Genomic DNA, 21,083 nt, shown 5'->3' on the forward strand with positions numbered 1-21,083 from the left:
TACTGAAGCATGGTGGGAAATTCCATGTATGAGCTTTCTTATCTGAAGAGGGTGTTTGCTTGTTTTGATGGTATGAGTATCATTTAGCTTGAGTGTATATGCCTTGTTATCCAGTATATTCCAGTGGAAATACTTGGCATTAGGTTTTTTTAACACTTCTTTATTGAAYGTATGTCAATATATGTAATTATCGACATGTATATTTAATAGTCAATTTTGCTGTTTCCTCTTTGATCCTGTTTTGTGTACTTTTAAAAAAATAATGGTGTAGTTATCTGTGTATTTTTAAAAAATATTCGGGCATATTAGGACAAATGTGATGACAACATGTAATGACTTTATAAGCAGCTATTGTGCCCATGTGTAGATAGAATATCTTTGTTCATGCCTGATGAAAAAGAAGGCAAAGTAAATGGACAGCCTCTGTGTGCYGATTTTATGAACTAATGGTGAGGTAGAGGAAGTTTTTTTGTTTTGACTTCAGTCCAAAATTTACTCTTAAACTTTTGTCTGTTACTGACAAACAATATATGCTATGGATTTTACATTTTGAATTCTGAAATGCCAGGAAATCAAAAGTAGCTGAGTGCAATGGGGACCACACAACTCCGTTGTGTGGTGGGGCTGGCAGACATGAGTATGGTGTACATTTTTTCTGTATCTGTGGAAGTCTAACAACCCATACAAGACTCTAGTAGACCTCTAAAAATGCATGYTATGGGCTGATAAAGGTGGTAGGTTATTGCAGACAAACTTGTAGTTTTAGACTGAAGATATTTTTGTTAGAAAATTTAGATTTTGCCTGTTGCTCTATGGAATACCCAGRCACTCTCACTGAAATAATTGATTGCACAACATACTACCCTCYGGATCCTGTATTATGTCTTGTGCTAAAGGGAAGAACATTCTGTGCTCTCATTTATTTCTGATGATTTTACATATCCATTTGGTGACATAATGAACAATGAAAAGAATTTRAATGTAACATGATTGTGTGCTGTATATGGGTGACTCCCATATACATAAGCAARTTAAACTAATGATAAGGTGAAAAGCACAGGCAATACAGAGGCTTTCCATAATTATCTCATTTTGCTAATTGACTTTCCAGGAGAGAAGTCCAGAGACTTTGTATAAAGGAAGATAACAAGTATGTTTAAGTTTACAGAGTTATTAGGTAGGCTCTGGTAACTCATCAGAATTCTGTTCGTAGTAAATTTTCTTTGTTTTTCTTACTGTTTYTACTAAGCATTGAGAAAGAAGGACTTGTCATGAAAAGCTCTCCTGGAAGTTTAGTATTTCCTTGTAAAATAGGATATGTAGCTTGGTACTTAGAGGTAAAAACAGAAAGCTAATGGAAGAGTAATGCCATTGTGACTCAGTCTTAAATCAGAGAAACAATCCTGCAACTGATTATTTAAGTCTGAAATACATGATATTCTACTTATTTTTRTAATGACAATTTTAGTTACTATAAACTGATTAATATGCATAGCRTCTTTTATTCTCTGAAAATGGTAACAATTCACTGAATTTTAATTTTTTTTAAATAGTCAGATTTTTTTTTAAGTTATCAGAGTAGCCCTTATACTAATTTTCTGGTTGTTGAAAAGTCACTCCAAAGTGATGTGACATACAGGTAATGATTATTTTTCTTCTGGAACTATTTTGCTGTAATGTTTACACTAGTAATGGTACTTAATTTATGCATAAAGATAATAATTTTGTTTTGTGAAATGGAAGTATCTGTTARTATATGAAAAGGAAAAATCTGAGAAAATTGAGTGGTACGCAGAGGGTGAACACATGGGGGGGATATGCCCACATACTTGCACAACTTCCAGAATGTTTTTTGTTATTTCTTCTTTGCCATCCATGCTTTATTGCAGCAATTTTTTTGTCCTCTTACAGTTTGTTTCACTTACTGATGAGGTAATGAGGGAAAGCAAGAAAAAAAACCTCCTTACAGTTCTCTGAATCCTGGGAAAGGGACTGGCAAAATTGTTCTGCTTTCTTTACAGYCCCTGCTAGAGTAATACAGTAAGACTGAAAGTTGAGGGAAACACCATTTTGCTATGTCCTTTCTACTAGCACCACTTCCAGTTGCTGTCAGAAAGGTGGATGGGCTTTTGGTCAGKCTGCATTGGTGTGTTCTTATGTTTGACTCTATTCAGTTAGGACAGAGGATATCTGTAGCTGTTGCTGGAACATTTGGCTGTCCCCATCATGTCTCTATGCTTGGAGTGTGGTGAAAAATTGCACTGCAGCTCTGGCCATGCCACATGCAGAATGGCTGTGTTGCCTCTCAGAATACTGAAATGTTTGATTCAAACTATTTCCTTCCTAGAAAATGAGAGTATGATAGAGGTAATTAAGAAGAAAGGTGGATATTATTCTTGGGTTTCTGTAGAAAGGTCTGATAATTTGGAATTCAGGGATTGGAATGACCTCCTTGAATCATTATGTTGTTAACATCCTTCTCAGTGGCACAGTGTAAATTTGATTCCATCTCAAAACTAATTAAATAGTTTGGCTTTTGGGAGAAAGAAGTGTGGTTTACTAGTGTAGGAATACATATAAATTCTTAAAATGTAACTCTTTCACATATGGTATCATGAAATTAGTTATGAGGATACCTTACTTAAAAAACTTTGAGGATCTCAATGTATGCCTCACATGCTGGAAAACATTCCCTTTGGTAAAAGGATATGGATTGTCCCATTGTTGCAGAGTAAGAGAAACTCTTTTTATTTCAATTAAGTTTGTTCGGTAATCATATGTGATCTAGGTCTTTAAATGTGTCTCACCACTATGCAAAACAAAGTTTGTACATAGTAAATGGTAATTTACTTTATTAGGCTAGTAAATATAGTTGGAAAAATTAGACAAGCTTTCAGACATGCAAACCCTGCTCCACAACATCTGAGTACCTAAGTCATGTTGGTGTTAGTTTATTCTGTTTTCTTCTTGGAATGGTTTCAAATGCTAATCCAAGAGCTTTTTTTCTGTGCAACTTAGTACCTGCTTCATGTACAGCTGGTTCTGGAGGCAAAGCAGGGCAACATTCGCTGTCACAATTACATAGGCTACAACTGATTTTCTTAATCTTTTATTATGTTCTTAAACTTTTGTGTTTTTATTATAGTTTTTGAAGCGATAACCTAAACTCAAAAAAACACAAGCAAAAAAAATACCCCTGTAGTTTTAAAAAGAAAAGAGGAAAAGAATTTAATTTAAATATTTTTTGCAGGCTGCTCACTTAATAATTCGGAAAATAGAAGCTCCAAAAATAAGTCTTGCAAGTTAAGCTTTTCTCTCTGAATAGACCGTCTGCTCCCTCGAAGGGTGCTGCTCGGGAGTAGCCAGCAGAGGGAGCCCGGCTATTTTGAAATAACCTCACGAGCGCAGACGCGGTAACTCAACTTTTCAGAAATTTCCTCCATGTCAAAAATAATGTGTTTGCACAATCTATTTGGGACGACAGCAGAATGGTAATCTAATKTAATTTTTTAAGTTTAGACTTGTGAACGTTTCGAATATTTGTTTGAAAGTGCCTGATAGCCATGTTGTTCTTTACCGGCGTTTTAAAGCAAGTGGCACACTTTGTGTTCTCACTCTGGATGACTTCTCTTTTGTTTTCCACCCAGCCAGCAGAGGTGCGAGCATCTGCACAAGATGCAGCTTGAAGCAGAATCTTGTAAATGCTCTGTAACAATATATATTCCRTTTGCTCTTAAACAATATTGAAATCTATGCACTGATGATGGAGTACTGTTGCTTTCACAATCCATTTAACTTTTTAACTCTCTGTCACTATTATACTTACATTTCAAGATTCTGTTTATGCTTTTAAGATGATCGTGGGCCTACTACTGATTTGCAAGAATGCTCAACATCTTTTATCTGAGAATTCCAGTGGAAATGACGAAGTTTTTCAAATAGTAATGTTTTAAATTTTCCTTGCAGAGAGGCAGTGTGTAGTGAAAGTGAGGACAGCTCAAAGGAAGCACTAAGTGGTCCTTCCCTGCAATCCCAGAGTTCTGTTAAAGGGCCTGCTGAGGATACAGATGATGATGATGATGGTGATGATGATGATGATGATGATAGTGAAGAAGAATTCATTGGGCCCCCACTTCCCCCTGGATTCAAGGATAGTGATGATGACAATGACAATGATGATACAGAGGAGGAAGATAATGTAAGTAGTTTGTTTCTCTTTAATGTTTTAATCCTTTGAATAGGATCTGATTTGTATGTGTGCTATTCCTTTTTGATGAAATTTCCAGGTGACTTTGACTTGTTCAAAATGTAGGTTTTCTGTTTTTCTAGTGATTATTCATCAAATGCAAATAATTGTTTTCATTTAAAAATACCAGGATTTAAAACAAAAATATGCATGTGAATCTCAAGGGAGATGTCAATTAGTATACATTGTTTACTTTTTTGTTTTCATGTRTGAAAGAACTAGATAGATAAATATTTAATATGGATATCTGAARTTGTTTATTTCCCAAAGCATATGTAGTTTTTTACAAGAAAGAGGAAGCAGAGGTGGGTTTGCATCTAGAGAACAGCTATGCCTGAACTGTTTTTAGAAAATTAACTGTGGTAACTAAGGTCTTGTTGGTTGGTTGTTTTTGTTTATTTGTGGTTATTTTGATTTGCTTTTTTTTCTAAACAAGTGCCAGACCTGTTGTTGAGAGTACAGATTTTTCTATGTTGAAATCAAGAGAACCCTTAACAGCTTAACTTTGGTATCATAGATACTCAGTTGACCAACCCTTTCTCTATTTAGTTAAAAAGCATCTGGATCTGGCACTGGGTGATGTGGTTTAGTGGTTTAAGGGGGTTACAATGGTAGTGCTGCTTTGGTCTGAATGATCTTAAAGGTCTCTTCCAACCTTGATGATTTGATGATTCCGTGGAAAGATTAATGGTTTGATGTTTGTTCTTCAAAACTGCCTGGATCGAATACTTTGTGGCATTGGGTTTTGTGTGATGGTTTCCATGTGTAACAACAAAGATAGAAGTCCTGTGGAAACAGCCTYACTGCTGTTTTAAACCATTTGGTTGCAGAAAAAGGCCTGTATGTCCTGTTGCACAAATGTAAACCAAACTGTAAAAACCCATTAATTTCTAGGTGTCCCCAATACTTTTGATTTTTCTTTAGTTTTTACTAGGCAGTCARTTTGTTTTTCATTTTCTATAACAACTCTTACTTTGCGTATTTTGAACTTATGTTTTAAAGCTTAGAGTACTCATTTTAAATGAGTGTGACAAACTTCTTAAGCCATGACATAACTCATTTTTAGAGTTAGCCTAAACTTACATGATCATAGAGTTTGTTTTTTTTGTTTGTTTTCCCACAAGTGATAAGTGATAGGAAACTCTGGTGCCTTAGGTGTTTGTATCACTTTGTCTGATCCACTTGATTCAGTGTTGCCTATGAATTCCTGTAATTATTAAACTATACATTTTAGTCCCATATCTCCTGTGATCTTATCTGTACCTCACAGATGACTTGTTCTGTGTCACGGAGCGAAGCAGAGATAAATCTCAAATTTACCTTGAGAATGACATAAAACCCTACATTTACTCACTATTGGTCAGTGTCARGAATTCTCTTAAATTTTAGCTGTTACAGCACTGTGGAGTGAGTCTGTATTTCTGAGGGCATTATGGAGTCAGCGGGTTTTAGTTGCTATGGGTCACRTTATATTAAAATCACTATTTTTTTTCTGCCAACTTCTCCAGAATGCCAAAGGCAAAACAATGTGCAGAAACMGCTGATTTTACTTTAGCCTTTCTCAGTAGTCACTTTGCTGATTGGCTGCTTTAATTTCTAATAAGACACTTGTATTTGTTTTTTATTTGTRTGTGTTAGGATAGTCTACAACTGGCTCGATGAAGTGATGTTACTGGAGACCCAGAGTTAAAAGACCCTAAYGAAAAGTTTCAGACAGGAAGGTAGAAAACTTGCAGTCTGGTGTGATTTAAGTTTGTCTGAACTTAAGACAATAGTTACAAAACAGTCTAGAATAGATTTGGTTGAGAATAAGCAGAGCAGCAGAAATATGAGACTTGTGGGTTTTCAGTCTAAACAGTTAATTTATAACTGGGGAGATTTTGTGTCAGTGTGAATGCCAGAGGCCTTTGGGGTCTAGAGCCTTCCCTTACTGCTGCTCATGAACTCAGTTATTTTCTTTCCTGTGAAGAGAATCAGGAAGCAGCTGTGCTTTCCTGGTTTCCTGTTGATCGATTGGTGATCACAGTATGATCTTGTGAGCCCCAAGGAAGGCAGGTGTTGCAGTTATGAAAACTCTGTGATTCCTTTCTCTTGCTTGTACATAGCCTGCAGTTGGTATGCATGGGTGCAGAACTGAGAGAGGAGAAACTGAAAGCTGAATGGTTTTTTTCTGCAGATGTAGTGTGAGACTGTCTCTCTTTTATTATCATATTTTGCTGCTGAAGTAATTTTTTTAATATAACACAAATACCTGTGGTTCTGATCCTGAAGGAATCAAAATTTTTCTTTAGTAGTTCTAGGTGYTGCAGTATATAATTTGTTATCTGAAATCTTGTGAATTTTGTAAGACAGGTGAAGTACTGGCTTCACCCTGACAGTTTCCCACTGTCTCTCAAGCCTGACTTCTGATGTGGTTTTTATTATAGGAACSTTGTCTTTTTGCTATTGCTTGTTCGGTTGTTTTTGCTTTCTTACGACAGACCATCAGTAGAGCCATTTGTCAAATTGGGCTTGCTATGAGGCAGACAACTTTTGAGCCCTGGGCTGACCAAGGACTGCCCARCTCACATGGGTTATTTTACTGAATAAACATTTAAGTGGAAGGAGTAGCTGGGGGTTATTATATTTTTTATTAKTTTTCCAACCTTCTTGGTGTCTTTATGGGAAAGTGACTAACAGCAGTTAATGGCTGAATGTTTTGAATTGGAACTGCTATTTTTTGGGTATTATACATTTTTGTAATTTGCCTAAATCACATGTGATACAAACCAAACAGGAATTTTTTAAGAGAGCCTTAGATACTGTATTAAATGTGTGAGTTCAGACTGAGGTACTTTTTTTCCCAAATTGATGTAAGTTCATTTCATATATTCAAGTCTTTCTGGTGCTGTTTTAAAGTTTTTCTGTGTTTGATTAATCTGTGTTGATACTGATGATCAATTACATTTAACAAATAATTGCTTAGATTTAACGTCTAGCTAATTGACTATCTACCGCTTCCATTTGTGTCAAAAGTGATGATTCTTAACAAATCACAGTATGCTTGTGAGTATATAAATACTTTACAATGCTTGTTTTGTAGTAGTGTAAGGAATAGTGCTGTATCAAGTACATTCTGAGGACAATAGGTACCCTTGAGATTAATTCTCTTTGTTTAGTATCCTGTTTTGTGTGAAAGGCTTGTATTAATTTGGGTAGTGAGGAAAATAGGAAAGTGGCTATTTGAGTTGTGATCAGTACTTGCTTTTCTGTAGTGCTTTTTCTTCTAATGGTGTAAAAACSTTGTTGGATTGTCAGTGTCCATTTTTCACATTGTCATAAGCTGAGAGGGGGAGGGAGGAAGCACAGCGTCTTCTRTAGTGTAAAGCTTTTCAAGTTGGATCTATCCTTGAGGCTAAACCTTTCTAGAAAACTTGAGGAAAATCTTTAAAAGAGAAAACAGGTTATTTTACAAGGGGCAAATGCCTAATGAGAGCAGTATTTCATGTGATAAATTTTGAGATACAAGAAAGTCTTGGCCAGCTTTTTTTTCCCTAGCAGACTGCACTGGGAGTCTGGTATCTGTGCACTCAAAATATGTCTGGAGAGGGACGAAGGCTAGCAAGAGCAGTCGTATCAGGATTGGTAGGTAGACAACTTTAAATCTAGGACACAAACATTTTTCAGGGKAATGGATGACACCTATTAGAAGAGTTTGGTAAGAGAGTCTGTACTTGTTAATGCTTCTTCTTTGTGTCATTAGGAAATGGACTCTTTAACAAAAATTAATATAGTGTGAGCATCTTGTGACACTTTTCCTGGCTTGAGGCAGCAGGTAAAGGTGATAGTTGAAGAATTTGCCAGATGGATTGGCAAGCATCAGTTTGGAGCTGAGTTACAGTTTATTCTCCTTTGGAACAGAGAACCGTTTCTCCCTGTAGCACCAAAGGGATACTAATCATATTGTAATTACGTCCCTGAAACAAGTACAGCCTTGAGCCTCCTCAAGGCCCAAGGCTGTACTCTGATTTGGCATGTTTCCAAAATGAGAGCGTAGCTRTATTTCAGGTTTTAGAATTATTCAGAGATATTTTGAAACTTTTTTTCAGAAGTTTAACAGGACATACCAGTAATACTTGTTCAGAATGGAAGGAAGCCATTTCCTGCTGATTTAGATGGAGAATTTAAGTAGACTGTAATTGCTCCAATTAGAATTTGGCTCTGGTACCAACCTAAAAATCATGGTGTTGTAAAAATAAATAAATGTTAGGGCAATTTTTAGTCATCCTAAGGATTTGTAACATTCTGACAGAGAATTGTCTGTCCTGTAACTGCTGAATCTTATTTACCTAGTCATCTTTCATCTTGTCTAAGGAGGAAAAAGGGTAGCAAGCTAAACAAAGCCCTTTTTGTGTATGCAATAGAGACAGAAATGTGGTTTAGAGGGCAAAAGGCATTATTTAAAAAATATTTTTAGTTATTGATAAAAAATAGGTAGCAGCTAGCCATCACTCTGCTTGTGTATTATCTTCCTATATAATCATGAGGAAAATACTCTTTTCATTTGTATACATAATGTGTTCTTAGGTCTTAACAATTAAAATAAGGTAAATGTATTTAATATACGTTAAATTGGGAGCAAGAAATTTTTTAGGGGTCATTGATGTGGTTACTGGTGGTGCAAAGAATGAGAAAGATCTCCAAAGTGAGTTGGAACAGATCTGCAAATTTAGCAAAAATTAAAAGAAAACAAAATAATCAGACTCAGTCTTCCAATGTGAGAGAATTAAACTGAAGTTGTAAAGAAAGGAACAGTAAACTTAAGAAACAGGTCATCATATGGAGAGGAACCTAACAAGGTAATTCTTTTAGGGAATGTTGGTCTTTAATAAAAAGGCATGAGGTATTTGTTAATCTTCTCTTCAGCCCAGTGCCCTAGAGTTTGTGTTTACCAGTTGTTCCTAGAGAAAATGAGTGGACTTGCAAGATCTCTATTTCTTGATTCTGCAGAACTTAGTAAGGCCAAACCTTCTCTGCTGTATGTTGTGCCATGCCTTTTTGATGGATGATAGGGATTTTAGCTAGTTTGTAATATGACAGAATACGAAAAGTTATAGAATGTTTCCTCTACAGATAAGTACTTAGGGTCCTGTGAGTTTGTTTCCAGAAATACTTTTTGAGAACTTTAATAGGCATGTATTGTTGACTGTGAGATACCTAAAAGTTAGAGAGAGGTGATTTTAGCAGTATTTAATAAAATGTCACATAGAACATATTATTTTGACTGCCCTTTTTAGCAAAGTTCAGAGATCTTCTGTCCTGTTTTTAGTTTTTATCATCTTCTTTAGAGATCCTCTACCAGGTCAGCTTTAGCTGGTGGAGCCTGTAGAAAGCCTTCTTTAGRAGCTGCTGGTACCACTTCTGTGTTTGAAGAGGGAGCTCTTAATAGTGATGCAAGGGCCAAATATGCTGTGGCTGTAAATCTCTCATGGTTGAAACATGAGATCCTCATGCTCATCCCTCCTGAGACCCTTGATTTCTTTATAGCTTAGATTTTGTGGAAGCTAATGTCTTCTGCGGCTCTTGGAGGGATAGTAGAACTTCAAATTTTTTGCTGCCAAGTATGTTTGACGCATGCGTAACATTAAGACAGTACAATTCTGTGACCTACTCCTTAATAAAAAAAAAATCTAAGCCTTTCTAAGCATGTATTTTATATGTTTATCTCAGTCACAAGACAGTACTTTTGATATAGTAGTATTTAACAAGAATAGGTAGTTGGAAGTACTAGGAAATTCTGTACATGCAATTATATATGAACATTCAATGCTGAATATTACTTTCTTTATTTCCAGTAGAAGTAGAAGCTGGACTCTTTAGAGGTGAAGATACTGAAATTAATTTATTCTTTCAATCCTCAAAAGTTTATAGTCAAAAGGAAGTGGTGACTGCCGCTTTACATGATGCTTGAAGCTTTTTTGGCAGTTGCAACAAATTTCCAATATACTTTAAAAAAGATGCACAAATAGCATATTGTTTCCATCAGTATTAGAATATATAAAATGTTTAAATTTGGCAAGGGAGTAACAGCAGTGGTCACACTGTATTTGACCTTGTTGGCATCATTACRGAAAACACAAATGGAAGATAGGAGATTTTCTTTGTATCTGGCATGTGTGTGTAATCTTTTTGAAGAGTTGTTTGTGCTCTAAACAGAATAATGAGAAATACAGGTATGGAGAATTCTTACTTGAATCAAGAGGAAAATGAAGTGGATGATAACAAGTATTTGAAATATTTATGGTGGGGTTGAATAAATAATTGAAAAGGATTGCATTTGAAGGAAGAGTGTAAGTGACATGCAGTTACACTTGCTCTCCAAAACAAGTCTTCACAGGATTTTCGATGAACAGATGATTTGTGTTAAACTATTGGAACTGCAGACCACTCCAATGGAATCCTTGGAGAGCAATATTGTTGACTCTAGGAATGTCTGCTGTTTGTTTAAAAGATGGCTTTGGATTTTTATGAATGTGAGACTACYACGTCTATTGTTTTACAACTGTTGCAATGGCATCTCTTATTTGCAGTGGGCGCTTAGCACTATACAGGGACTATACATACTTGATGCTAACAGTAACCAGATCACACAACAATCACATTTAACTTTCTTCCTTTACTCATGCTTATCCTTTCCTTTGTGTTTTAAAGTCTAATAAAACTATTTTCAAATTCTTAGCATCTTGGATAGTATTTTACTGCATTACCTTTTGTACTCTTAACAAATGTTTATTCAACATGCCATTTTAACTAAAGATTAATTCATAATCTAAAAATGACTAAAAATTCCCCTAACATTTACTTATTTTTACAACAACATGATTTTTAGGTTGGTACCAGAGCCAATTCATATTCATACAACCAAATAGGGAAAGAAGAAAGTCTTTTTTTTCTGATTTCCTTTCATATACCAATATAATTATTTTTTTCAGAGGAACTGAATAATCATAAAAATCAATTTAATGACTTTTTACTAACCATGGCTTTTTGTGATCCAGTTCTGCATCTTTTGAAATATGTTTAAAGATCTTAGATTCAAGTCAATGCATTTGTTGCTTTTCTAAACTCTTTATTCCTTTATTTTGCTGGAAGTATTTTGATTTTGAACATTATCAGTTTTAAATATATTGGTTTTGTAGAAAAACGTCTTGAAATGTCTCAAAGTACCTACTTAATGACAGATAAGATAAATACTTCTTTTTCCATTTTCTTCTAAGATCCTGCATATCTTTATATGAGAAAATTGGTTTCTTATGCAAAAGTTAAATTCATATAAGCATCATGTGCAAGAATAACAAAACATTGATAGATTATGTAACCCTTACTTCCCAATACAAAATAAATAGTTCAGACAAGACCTTTAGGGAGCTTTCAGTTCAGTTTTCTGAAACACGACTTAGTGCAAATAGATGATGAATAGCTATCTCAGGTTATTTAAGGTTGGAGGATTAGATCCATTTTCAGGTAGATATTGTGTTGACTTCAGTGGAACTACAGACATGGACTCCCAGTTTTTAGATGGGACTGAGTATGCATACTAGCTAGAAGTACCAGTGGTGTACCTTTGCTTTTATGCTATTAATGAGACAGAAGATACAGACAAAACATGGTTTGCTGCTACCAGRAAGAGGGTGATTTCTGACTTGCATGCTTGTTTCCAAGTTTAATTAATTTACCAATGTTTAATAAAATAAAGTGTGTGGTATGTTGCAGCAAAGTGTGCTCTCAAGGTACTGGTAAGAAACTTGTGGAGTGGAGCAGTGTTCTTAACCCTAGTACTGCCAGCCAACATCAATATACTTTTTTTTTTTTCCTTCCTTCCCCACAATTGCACAAAGGGGCAATGTTGTGCACAGATGCACAACAGCCTTCCTAGAACTTTTAGTGGTCTTTCATGGTTTCTGCAGCCTTCTTTAGCAGCTAGCTTGGAATCAGTTTTCAGAGTAAGTAGTACTATGTTAAGATTATGACTTGCATTATTTGGATGCATGTAATTCATTTCAGTGAGCATTCTCATGTGGTGAAACACTAGGTCTTAAATAACGGTTGAACTCAGTTAGTCATGGTGGCCTTTTGCGATACAGGCCATCTTTCATATGATAATGATTATGAATCATGTCATGGCTTGGGAATGGTATTCCCCAATTTATTACTCCCATTAAGAAGAAAACCATGAGCTGCTCCCCTCCCTCCCTCCCTCCCTCCCTCTGGTGGGAGACACAGAAGGCAGAGATCACCGGTTGAGATAAGAACAATTTACTGGAAGCAGCAATGGAATACGAAAGGACACAAAAGAATACGAAAGTGACAGTGAGAATGTTAATAACCAGTGTACAGAGAGAGGATGATTCACACAGAAAATGCTCTCCATGCCTGAGACACTTAAGCAATGGTGGATGGCTTCTGTTGACTGGAAAAGGAATTCCCTTCCTCTTGGAAGAGACCTTTTTCCCTACCTCTGGCACTGACATAAGGTGGTAATGAACAATGTAATGTCTTGTCCACATCCCATCCTGCTGATCGGGACTGGAACCAGGACAATGTAGGAAATAAAGTCGGGAAGAGCTTTAGAAATGAGGAATAGAACTTATTTTTCTAYACATGACCAAAACTTACGTTGTGGRAAAAAAATGGCTTTAACAAATTATATTACTCAGTTAATTCATTCATATACCTAGCATGAAAGCAGTTCTAATTGATATGAGTTCTAATTGATATGAGTTGTTTTCATGGAAATGTTAGAAAGCCTGGCTTTTTTTTCAGTCAAGTATTTCACAAATATCACAAATATAGGTGATATTTTCCTATCACTTACTGTAGGATGTGTAAATTAATTCAGGTGTCAGAAAGAGGTGATAACCTCTATTAGAGCTGCAATGTTCTGTGAATTCGGACAAATTTTATATTGATATCTGCCTCTACTAGCTTGTGTGAGTTAGCTGTTCTTTTCCTATTAGGTTCTACAGGCAAACCATAGGATTTAATACATCTGTTTAAAGAGGGAGACATAAAAATAAAGAAATCACTTACGTTACACACATAGCCTTTTTCTTTTTTGTGTCATGTTAAAAATGGAATTGTCAGCTTTGGAAGATTAGTTAGAGGATGGAGAAGTTACTCAGGTTTTATGCCGCAGTGCTGCAGTGCTTCTTTCTCAGCTCAGTATGTTAAAAGTTTCTTACAACATCTGGATTTATAAAGGTTTATCTTTTTCTAACCAACCTGTTACTTGGGGTGTTTGCTGGTCTCTGCAAAGAAGGCAGACATGCATATCAGACTATGTGTGGCATCTCTGGACATCAGCTGGCTTTCAGTGCCACCAGATTTGTAACTTCTGCAGTAACAGTAGTCAGTGTTTGTCTCTTAGAAGGCTGATGCCATGGTGTAACTATTCTTGTCTTAAATATAAAAGTGAAGATATTTCTCAGTGACATCCTTCTTTAAGTAATTTGCTACCTTCTCTACCGAGTACCAAAAAGGTCAGAAATAGAAATTTGGAAGAAAAAATAAGTAGCTTAATCATCCTCAGTGTCTACAAACTGCATGTGCCTGTTTTATAAGATCACTGTGACACAGAGTGCTGAATCATTTAAAAGACAACCCCTTCTTRGTCTACAGTGTTAAGTCTTGGTCTTTATGAGCATTCTATGCTATTTCAAATGCCTTAAGACAATCTAAAAATAAATTGTTTTTAATCTCCATAAWTTTTTGCTGTTGAAAATATTAAAATACTGGGGAAGATGTAAACCCCATGTATTAGTTGAGTTTTTTATATCACTTGTGTATTTTTCGTACATTTAGTTTTCCTCATGTTTAAAAAATTCTGCCTCATTTGGATGAACTTCATGAACGTGCAGCCACACAGGGTTAGATGTTGGGTCACACATGAGAATCTGATAATTTTTGATTTATTAGAAGTGTGTCATCCAAGTTTAAATTCTAGACGTAACAATGCCACAGTAAACTTCAAAGTATATCTCAATAGAAAATAGTGTAAAAATTCTGAAATGGATTTTTTTTTCTGCCAATGGTTTAATAACTACTTGTGTTAATAACTTCGTTTGTTTTAACTTGGCATTTATTACATTTCTTTTCACAGAGTCCTTCAGAGCTGTTTCTTTGTTCTATGATTAAATGCTGCCTTATCTAGCAATTTCTTTGGTGAGGACAGCCAGTTGCTTAGGGGCATTTTTTTTTTTTTGGTCAGACCAGTACTCTATTATATTGATAGCTCTTCCTAAGGTGCCTTTTAGGGATCAGTCATTCTGTTGGTCCTCTCTGTCCCATCCCTGCTTGTGTCCTATCTCTTCTGACTCTGTCATATTTTTCTCCTTTCTGTAAAGGAACTGTAGAAAAACAGATTTTTAAAACAACAAATATTTATATTTGTAATGTGACAGTGCAAGCCTGTAAGTAATAAAAAAAGTTCCTATATTTGACAACTGCAATTTCAAAGGCAAATCCTTTCAATTATCTCTAAATTAWTTATGTAAGGCTTACTCCAGTTGCTGTCCATAAAATATTTTTCTTAGGGAAGACAACTATGATACATTGAATACACAGTGAATTATGAGAAGGCCTAATGATAGTTTCCTGTGATTTCTCAAGGTCTTGTAGTCGGAATAAGAAACTGCARTCAGTGTTTCAATGAATGAGCAGTAGTAAAATAATTCAATGCATTTTCAGCAAAAATATTAACTCTCCTGAGTAAAATGAATGTCACCAAATCTACATTAGTTATAACTATGCTATTAATAAGGCTATTTTAAATAACCATCTGCCCAATTCACATGATATTTATGAAAACTACACCTATCCTGTAAAAAATATAATAGTTGTCAGTTGTAGTTAAATTCTGTAGTTTTATGCAATATGTWTTAGTTTACCTCTTGAGAATCATCGCATAGTGTATGAACTAATGGAAGGTGCAACTCTGTCTAATACTTTTAGGGAATATCCTCATAATGGACTCTGCAACCATMAGAGTGGGTGGGAGAATATCACATAAATTACCCAAATTCTCTGGGAAAATTTTGTGTCTAACTGCATCTTGTGAGGGACAAATGTCTGAAGAAGAGTTAATGTCACTCTGAGTAATAAAGTTTTGAAAACTTCCATACTAAAAAGTATGGAGACAAAAAGAAATCAAAAACATGGGATGGCAGTTTCATGTTTCCTTCTGGCAGTTATGTATTTATCAAACTTTCTTGCTTTCCAGGTATAGTGAGAAGATTTTTTTTTTCCTGGGTTCACCTTTTATGTTCATTTATGTTCACCTTTTTGGAATATTAGTGACAATTTTTTTTGAGTATTTTAACCCAAATTTACATGTAAATGAAAAAGTATTTTTATGCTGTGTTTTCTGTTTTGATTGCATAGCTACTAAGGTAATTGGCTGATTTTCAGAACTAAATTGAGCAGGAGAACTAACCTGTAACTAGAAGTTCCTAGAGCTTTCGATTTGGTTCAAAACTCCTTGTAGATATTGAAGCTTTTGTAGATAAAGAAAATTACATCAGGAGTGATTGAGGCACAGATGATCTTAGAGAAAGACTGCAGGCTTTCTATGTTAGGAAGTTTGTCTTGCAGGCCAAGAACTGATATGGTAATCCAAACACATGCAGAATGTTTCTATTTGAAGTCAGTTGAACAAATAATATTTAATTTATCTTTAGCCTGTAACCACTCATCTTTCATCAAAGGAAAGAACCCAGCTTTTGATTTTGCAGGGCTTTGAAAATGCTGTGTGGCAGCTCCTGACAATGCGCTGCCTGACCTCACTGTGTGCTGTTCTTGCTGAAAAGGCATGCAGGAGGCACACTGACAATAATCTCTCAGCCTGGCACTTTTACAGTGAGAAGGGCTTACTGTGTAAGCATTAGGCTTAACATACCATACCTTATTGTAATTACAAGTTCTAAGAAGGTCATCTCAGGTCTTTCATTCTTTGGGGTGGATAGGTTAAATTGCATACAGTTGACATAGCTTATTGGTTATTTGAGTTCTTTAAGTGCAAGTTTGTTGACACGTGAACAGTAAATATCATATTGAAGTAAATACATAACCTTATGAAAAATTCCAGTGTCTTAACCAGCAGTCTTCCACTCCCTTTATTGTGCGAAATTTTAATAGTGCAATTTCTATCTGCCTAGTCCCTGTCACTATTAATAGATACTTGTAAGTCCTTGATATCCACAACCAACTGGAAAAATCTATTTATATACATTTGCTCACTCTTTCTAGCTTATTCCCTCACCTATGGTCCATGCTACTGGAATTGTTCAGAATCATAGTGACTGTGAGGATTTCAGAATGCATGAGTAGGTTATAGTGGATTTTAATACTTTTTGTTCCTGTTTTAAAAGGAGGATTCTTTTGCTTCCTCTGTTTCCTTAATTCTGTACTACACTCAAATTCTAAGGGTAAGGATAAGGTAGGAACAACTTACCCAGTGTCAGGGTTTCTGCATTTTAAGGATTTTTCCATTTTAGTACATTGCCCTACATAGTCATTTCTGAAAGAATTGATTTATGAATTGAATACTCAACTCCCTAATTTTAGTCCCTAAGTAAAGCAAAGGGAGTCTCTGCCTGTCTCTAGTGGTTTATCAGATCTTGTGAGAGGAACCCAAAGACAATGGGTTGCCATCAGGCTTTACATAGAGATCCATTTTTGCTGTATTAGACTAGATATTACTTGCAGTAGCTAAATGGACTGAAGATCCTGAGTATCTGAAATGTATGCTGTGGAAGACCAGGTAAATTTTGAAAGCAAGCATGTAAAGAGAAGTGCTTTCTAATGACCTGTGCTTTGCACTTTGCACTTTTCAATTTTTCTGTAAACAGAATAATGGCATTGAATAACTCACAGCAGAACAATTTGTTTTGTAAGCATATCTACTGTCCGTTTTGTATGGCTCCCAAGAGGTGAAATGTAAATTCTTAAGAGGCTTGGGAAACAGTTAAGTCTGGGACAGCAGTAGGTGTTGTGTGAGATAGGATTAGTTTCAGAATTAACCATGTCATTTCGTGGATGACACGTTCAAGGGGGATATCAAACATGAGGTTAATGTGAAGAATTCGGACTTACAGAATGAATTCTAGAATCGGGAATTAAATTCTGCTCAAGTGCAGCAAACTATGCAAAATTGGGAATCTTTGTTTTGGCTTCCTTACCAGTTGTCTGGAAAATGTCCATAACAGGGAATTTGAATAAATATGAGTAAAAGATCTTGGACTGCATTTGATTCAGATTATTTTATGGGTCATGAGTTCCTTCCCACCACTTTATCCTTTCCTGTGAAGTGTTTATAAGCTGTCTGCTTCTCTCATGTGCATTCTTGGTGTATTTTGTACTTTTGTTTCTATTTTGATAGGCTAGCGTGTTAGATATGCTTATTACAGGGGAAGAACTGCTGGAGGATTTTTTGAGCTTGTTTTGTTAACAGAAACAGTAGTTTTGGAATCATGCATTCCCTAGGGACCTCACCAATAAGTCAGCCAGGAGGTATGAAATACCGTGTATCTGTTTTCTCAACAACAGCAAGACTGCGCTTGTAACATAAGCATTATACACAAAGCTGATTTTTGGTGGTTTTTTTTCTTATTCTGGGGTTTTTTTGTTTATTTTTACATCCCTGAAGAATGAAGGCATGGAGAGCAGCTCTGCCAAGAAGGACTTGGGAATGAAAAGCTGGAAATGACTTGGCAATATCTGCTTGCATCCCTGAAAGCYGAACATGTCCTGGGCTGCTTCCAGAGCACCGTGGGTAGCACAGGAGGGAGGGGATTTGGCCCCTCTGCTCCACTCTGCTGAGACCCACCTGGAGCACTGCATCCAACTCTGGGGTCCCCAGCAAAAGAAGGACATGGACCTTTCAGAATAAGTCCAGAGAATGGCCACGAAGATGCTCAGGRGGCTGCAGCACCTCTCCTATGAGGAAAAAGCTGAGAGAATTGGGGCCTGGAGAAGGCACTGAGGAGACCTTATTGCAGCCTTCTGATATCTAAAGGAAACTCACAAGAAAGATGGGGGCAAACATTTTGGCAGGGTCTGTAGTTACTGAACAACGGGTCATGGCATTAAGCTAAATGAAGGTTGATTTAATTTAGAGATAAAGTTTTTTATGCTGAGTCTGGTAAAATGCAGGAACAGATTACCCCAAGAAAGATGGTGCATGCTCCATCCCTGGAAGCAAAATTCAAGACCCAGTCAMACAGAGGTCTGTGTGACCTGGTCTAGCTGAAGATCATTGCAGGGGCATTGGACTAGTTGGCCTTTACAGGTCCCTATCAACTTAAACTATTCAATGATTCTTTATAAATAATAGGCATTAATAATGCTTTCTGTCTTGGTGGAATCTGAGTGGCTCAATGAGCAAACCTACTCTAGTTACTGGAGTGTTAGTGTACTGACATTTTATCCCATTAAAGACAAACAATCAGAAAAGCAATTGTTTTATTAAAAATTTTATGGCAGCTATGTAGTAGATATGTGGTCTGAAATCTGGAGTTCTTATCTGGTCTGATATGTGGAGTTCTGAAATCTGTGGACTGTGCTTTTCTTTCCTGACTCTKGCAATGAAAGTATCTGAAATTGTCATCTTTGTGCTAGGTTGGTATAAGCTAAAAATATATTGGTAACTGTCTGTTATGACCAAGYTGAAGATGCATGTTGTTATTTATCCATTTCATATAGGTTAACAATTTTATCATGTACATAATTAATAGCAATTTCATTTGAATCATATAATCCAAACTTAAATTTAGATTATAGAAGGAAGAAGATTTTTCCTGTAACACAGGTAATCTTTGCATAGTATGGAGTATCTGCAGCAGCTGCTTGTGAAGATCAGGAAACCTGTTGAATAAGGAGAGATAGCATAGATTGTAGAAATCCTCATTTTCTTTATGTTGGAGAAAGATATTTGAGATCTTAAATAATGTCTGTAAAAGTCTGTAAAATGAGGCATTTTAGTAAGGTATGATGCTGAATTTTTGTGTTATTTTTTCTGTGCACACAAGTAAAATGTCTGTTGTCAAGACAGTGGATCTTAATCTGAGTTAAAAAGTGAAAGCATTGCTTCTGTATACTCATAAACTCAGGCTCCTTGAAGAATGACTGTAATAAGTGTTGGATTTAACATGGGCAACATTCCATTGGAAGATGTGTTGAGGCCTTTGTTCTTTTCCTGTATAACCCAGAACTAAGCAATACTGAACAAAATTTTAGTTTGATTGCTTTGTAAAAATCAATGGCTCTCTGTCTAGTTGTGTGTCCTGTCATGCTTAATTGTAATTATTTGGGTTTTTCAGAATACATCACATGTTTGGAAATCGGTATTTTTTATATGATGGAGGGATCGGAACATATATAGGTCATATAGTAAAATATATCGTGTAAATGCATAAAGGACAAGCATATTTGGTAATTGCTGGGTACAAAGTTTTACAATTATTTGATTTATGATTACAAATAAAACCAGGGTAGTCACCCTGGTTATCATTTTTAGCCTAGTGTTTAGTATTTGCCTTGAACATTTTGAAAGTTATTTGCAGTGTTATTGGGTATTACAACCATTTTAGCAATATAATCTGGCCCTAATGCATAAGCTTTAGATAAAGGAATATTCTTGAGTGAAGCATGAGGAAAGATGTGTTTCTACCAAGCATGGACCTCAAGTCCATGCCATGTAAGTGTATCTTTTCCTCTTTCCAGATGCGTAGTTAAAGTCACTTAGCAATTTATTCTCATGTCACATTRCATAAAATTGTGCTGCTATAAGAGAGCTTAAATGTTAATGTTTTGAAGGTAATTTATGGGTGGCATGGGAGAATTAGTAATCGAAACAGTAATAGAATTGGAACCAGCTGTGGAAGCTGCATAGGAAATTGTTCTTCCTTCCTGCAGTAACAGAGAYGTGCTGTAATTTTTAACCCTCTTTCCCCTACCTTCACCGTATGGTTGCTGATCTTCTTTGTATGACTAGCTGACAAACACACACGCACATACACTTTTAATTACTAAATTGTTTGGTAACTTTGGAGACAACTGCAGTCAGTGTCACTAGGTGAGGTGTTCTGCATAAATTTCTGTCTCTCAGAATCCTGAAGTAAATGTTTGAAGGAGCATGTTTTACAATAACAGCTGGAAAACTATTAGAAAGTGGARTCAGTGGATGTATCTCTGTCTTGAACTGTAATTGTTTAGATTGCTGATTGTTGTGTGTTTGCTAAGAATAACAGGACCCCTAGGGAATGTGAAAAACTTCTCCATCATTGCTGAAAACCTTTTAGCAGATTCCTTGAAACAGATATTATTTGTTCACATGTTTTCACATAAGGAAACTGAGGTATACAGGAGTCAAATAAACTGTGCAGTCAAAGGTTAAGGGTTGGTCTACACCAATTTTTTAATTTTGGTCACTGAAGCACAAACTGTTTAAAAGAGATGGCTCACCAATGAGGTTGCTATTATATTGGTATAGAGGTTGTATCACCTTTATGCTTATGAAATTCTATGGTAATATGTTCACCAGACGTCTTAAAGTGAGCATAAGGCTCCTTTCTGATAAGAGCAAAAAGCATTTCATTTCAGTTGTAGTGATCACCATGTCTTAGATAACAATGCCAAATATTGACCATCTGTTGTTGTGTTGGTTTTTAAACTTTTGATGAGTCCAAAATTAAAATCTTAAGTGTATTGCTGCTGATGGACTTAATTTCACTGCTTATGCAATTTGCAAAAGAAGCTTTAATACTTATTCTACTGTATATAATTTTAATGTACTTCCACAGAA

The 21,083-nt window shown here is 35.8% G+C and overlaps 1 protein-coding gene across 1 annotated transcript in view; it reads left to right on the forward strand.

Annotated features, from left to right (window-relative positions):
• WDR70 (WD repeat domain 70) overlaps positions 1-21,083 on the forward strand; it is a 124,976-nt gene that overhangs the window by 2,708 nt on the left and 101,185 nt on the right. The window contains exon 4 of the mRNA XM_057364689.1: positions 3,967-4,198. Within this exon, the coding sequence (XP_057220672.1) occupies positions 3,967-4,198 (232 nt within the window). The remainder of the gene's footprint in view (positions 1-3,966; positions 4,199-21,083) is intronic.

The sequence above is a fragment of the Malurus melanocephalus genome, unplaced genomic scaffold, assembly GCF_030028575.1.
Source record: "Malurus melanocephalus ecotype Western Australia unplaced genomic scaffold, MMel_1.1 scaffold_41, whole genome shotgun sequence".
NCBI lineage: Eukaryota > Metazoa > Chordata > Aves > Passeriformes > Maluridae > Malurus > Malurus melanocephalus.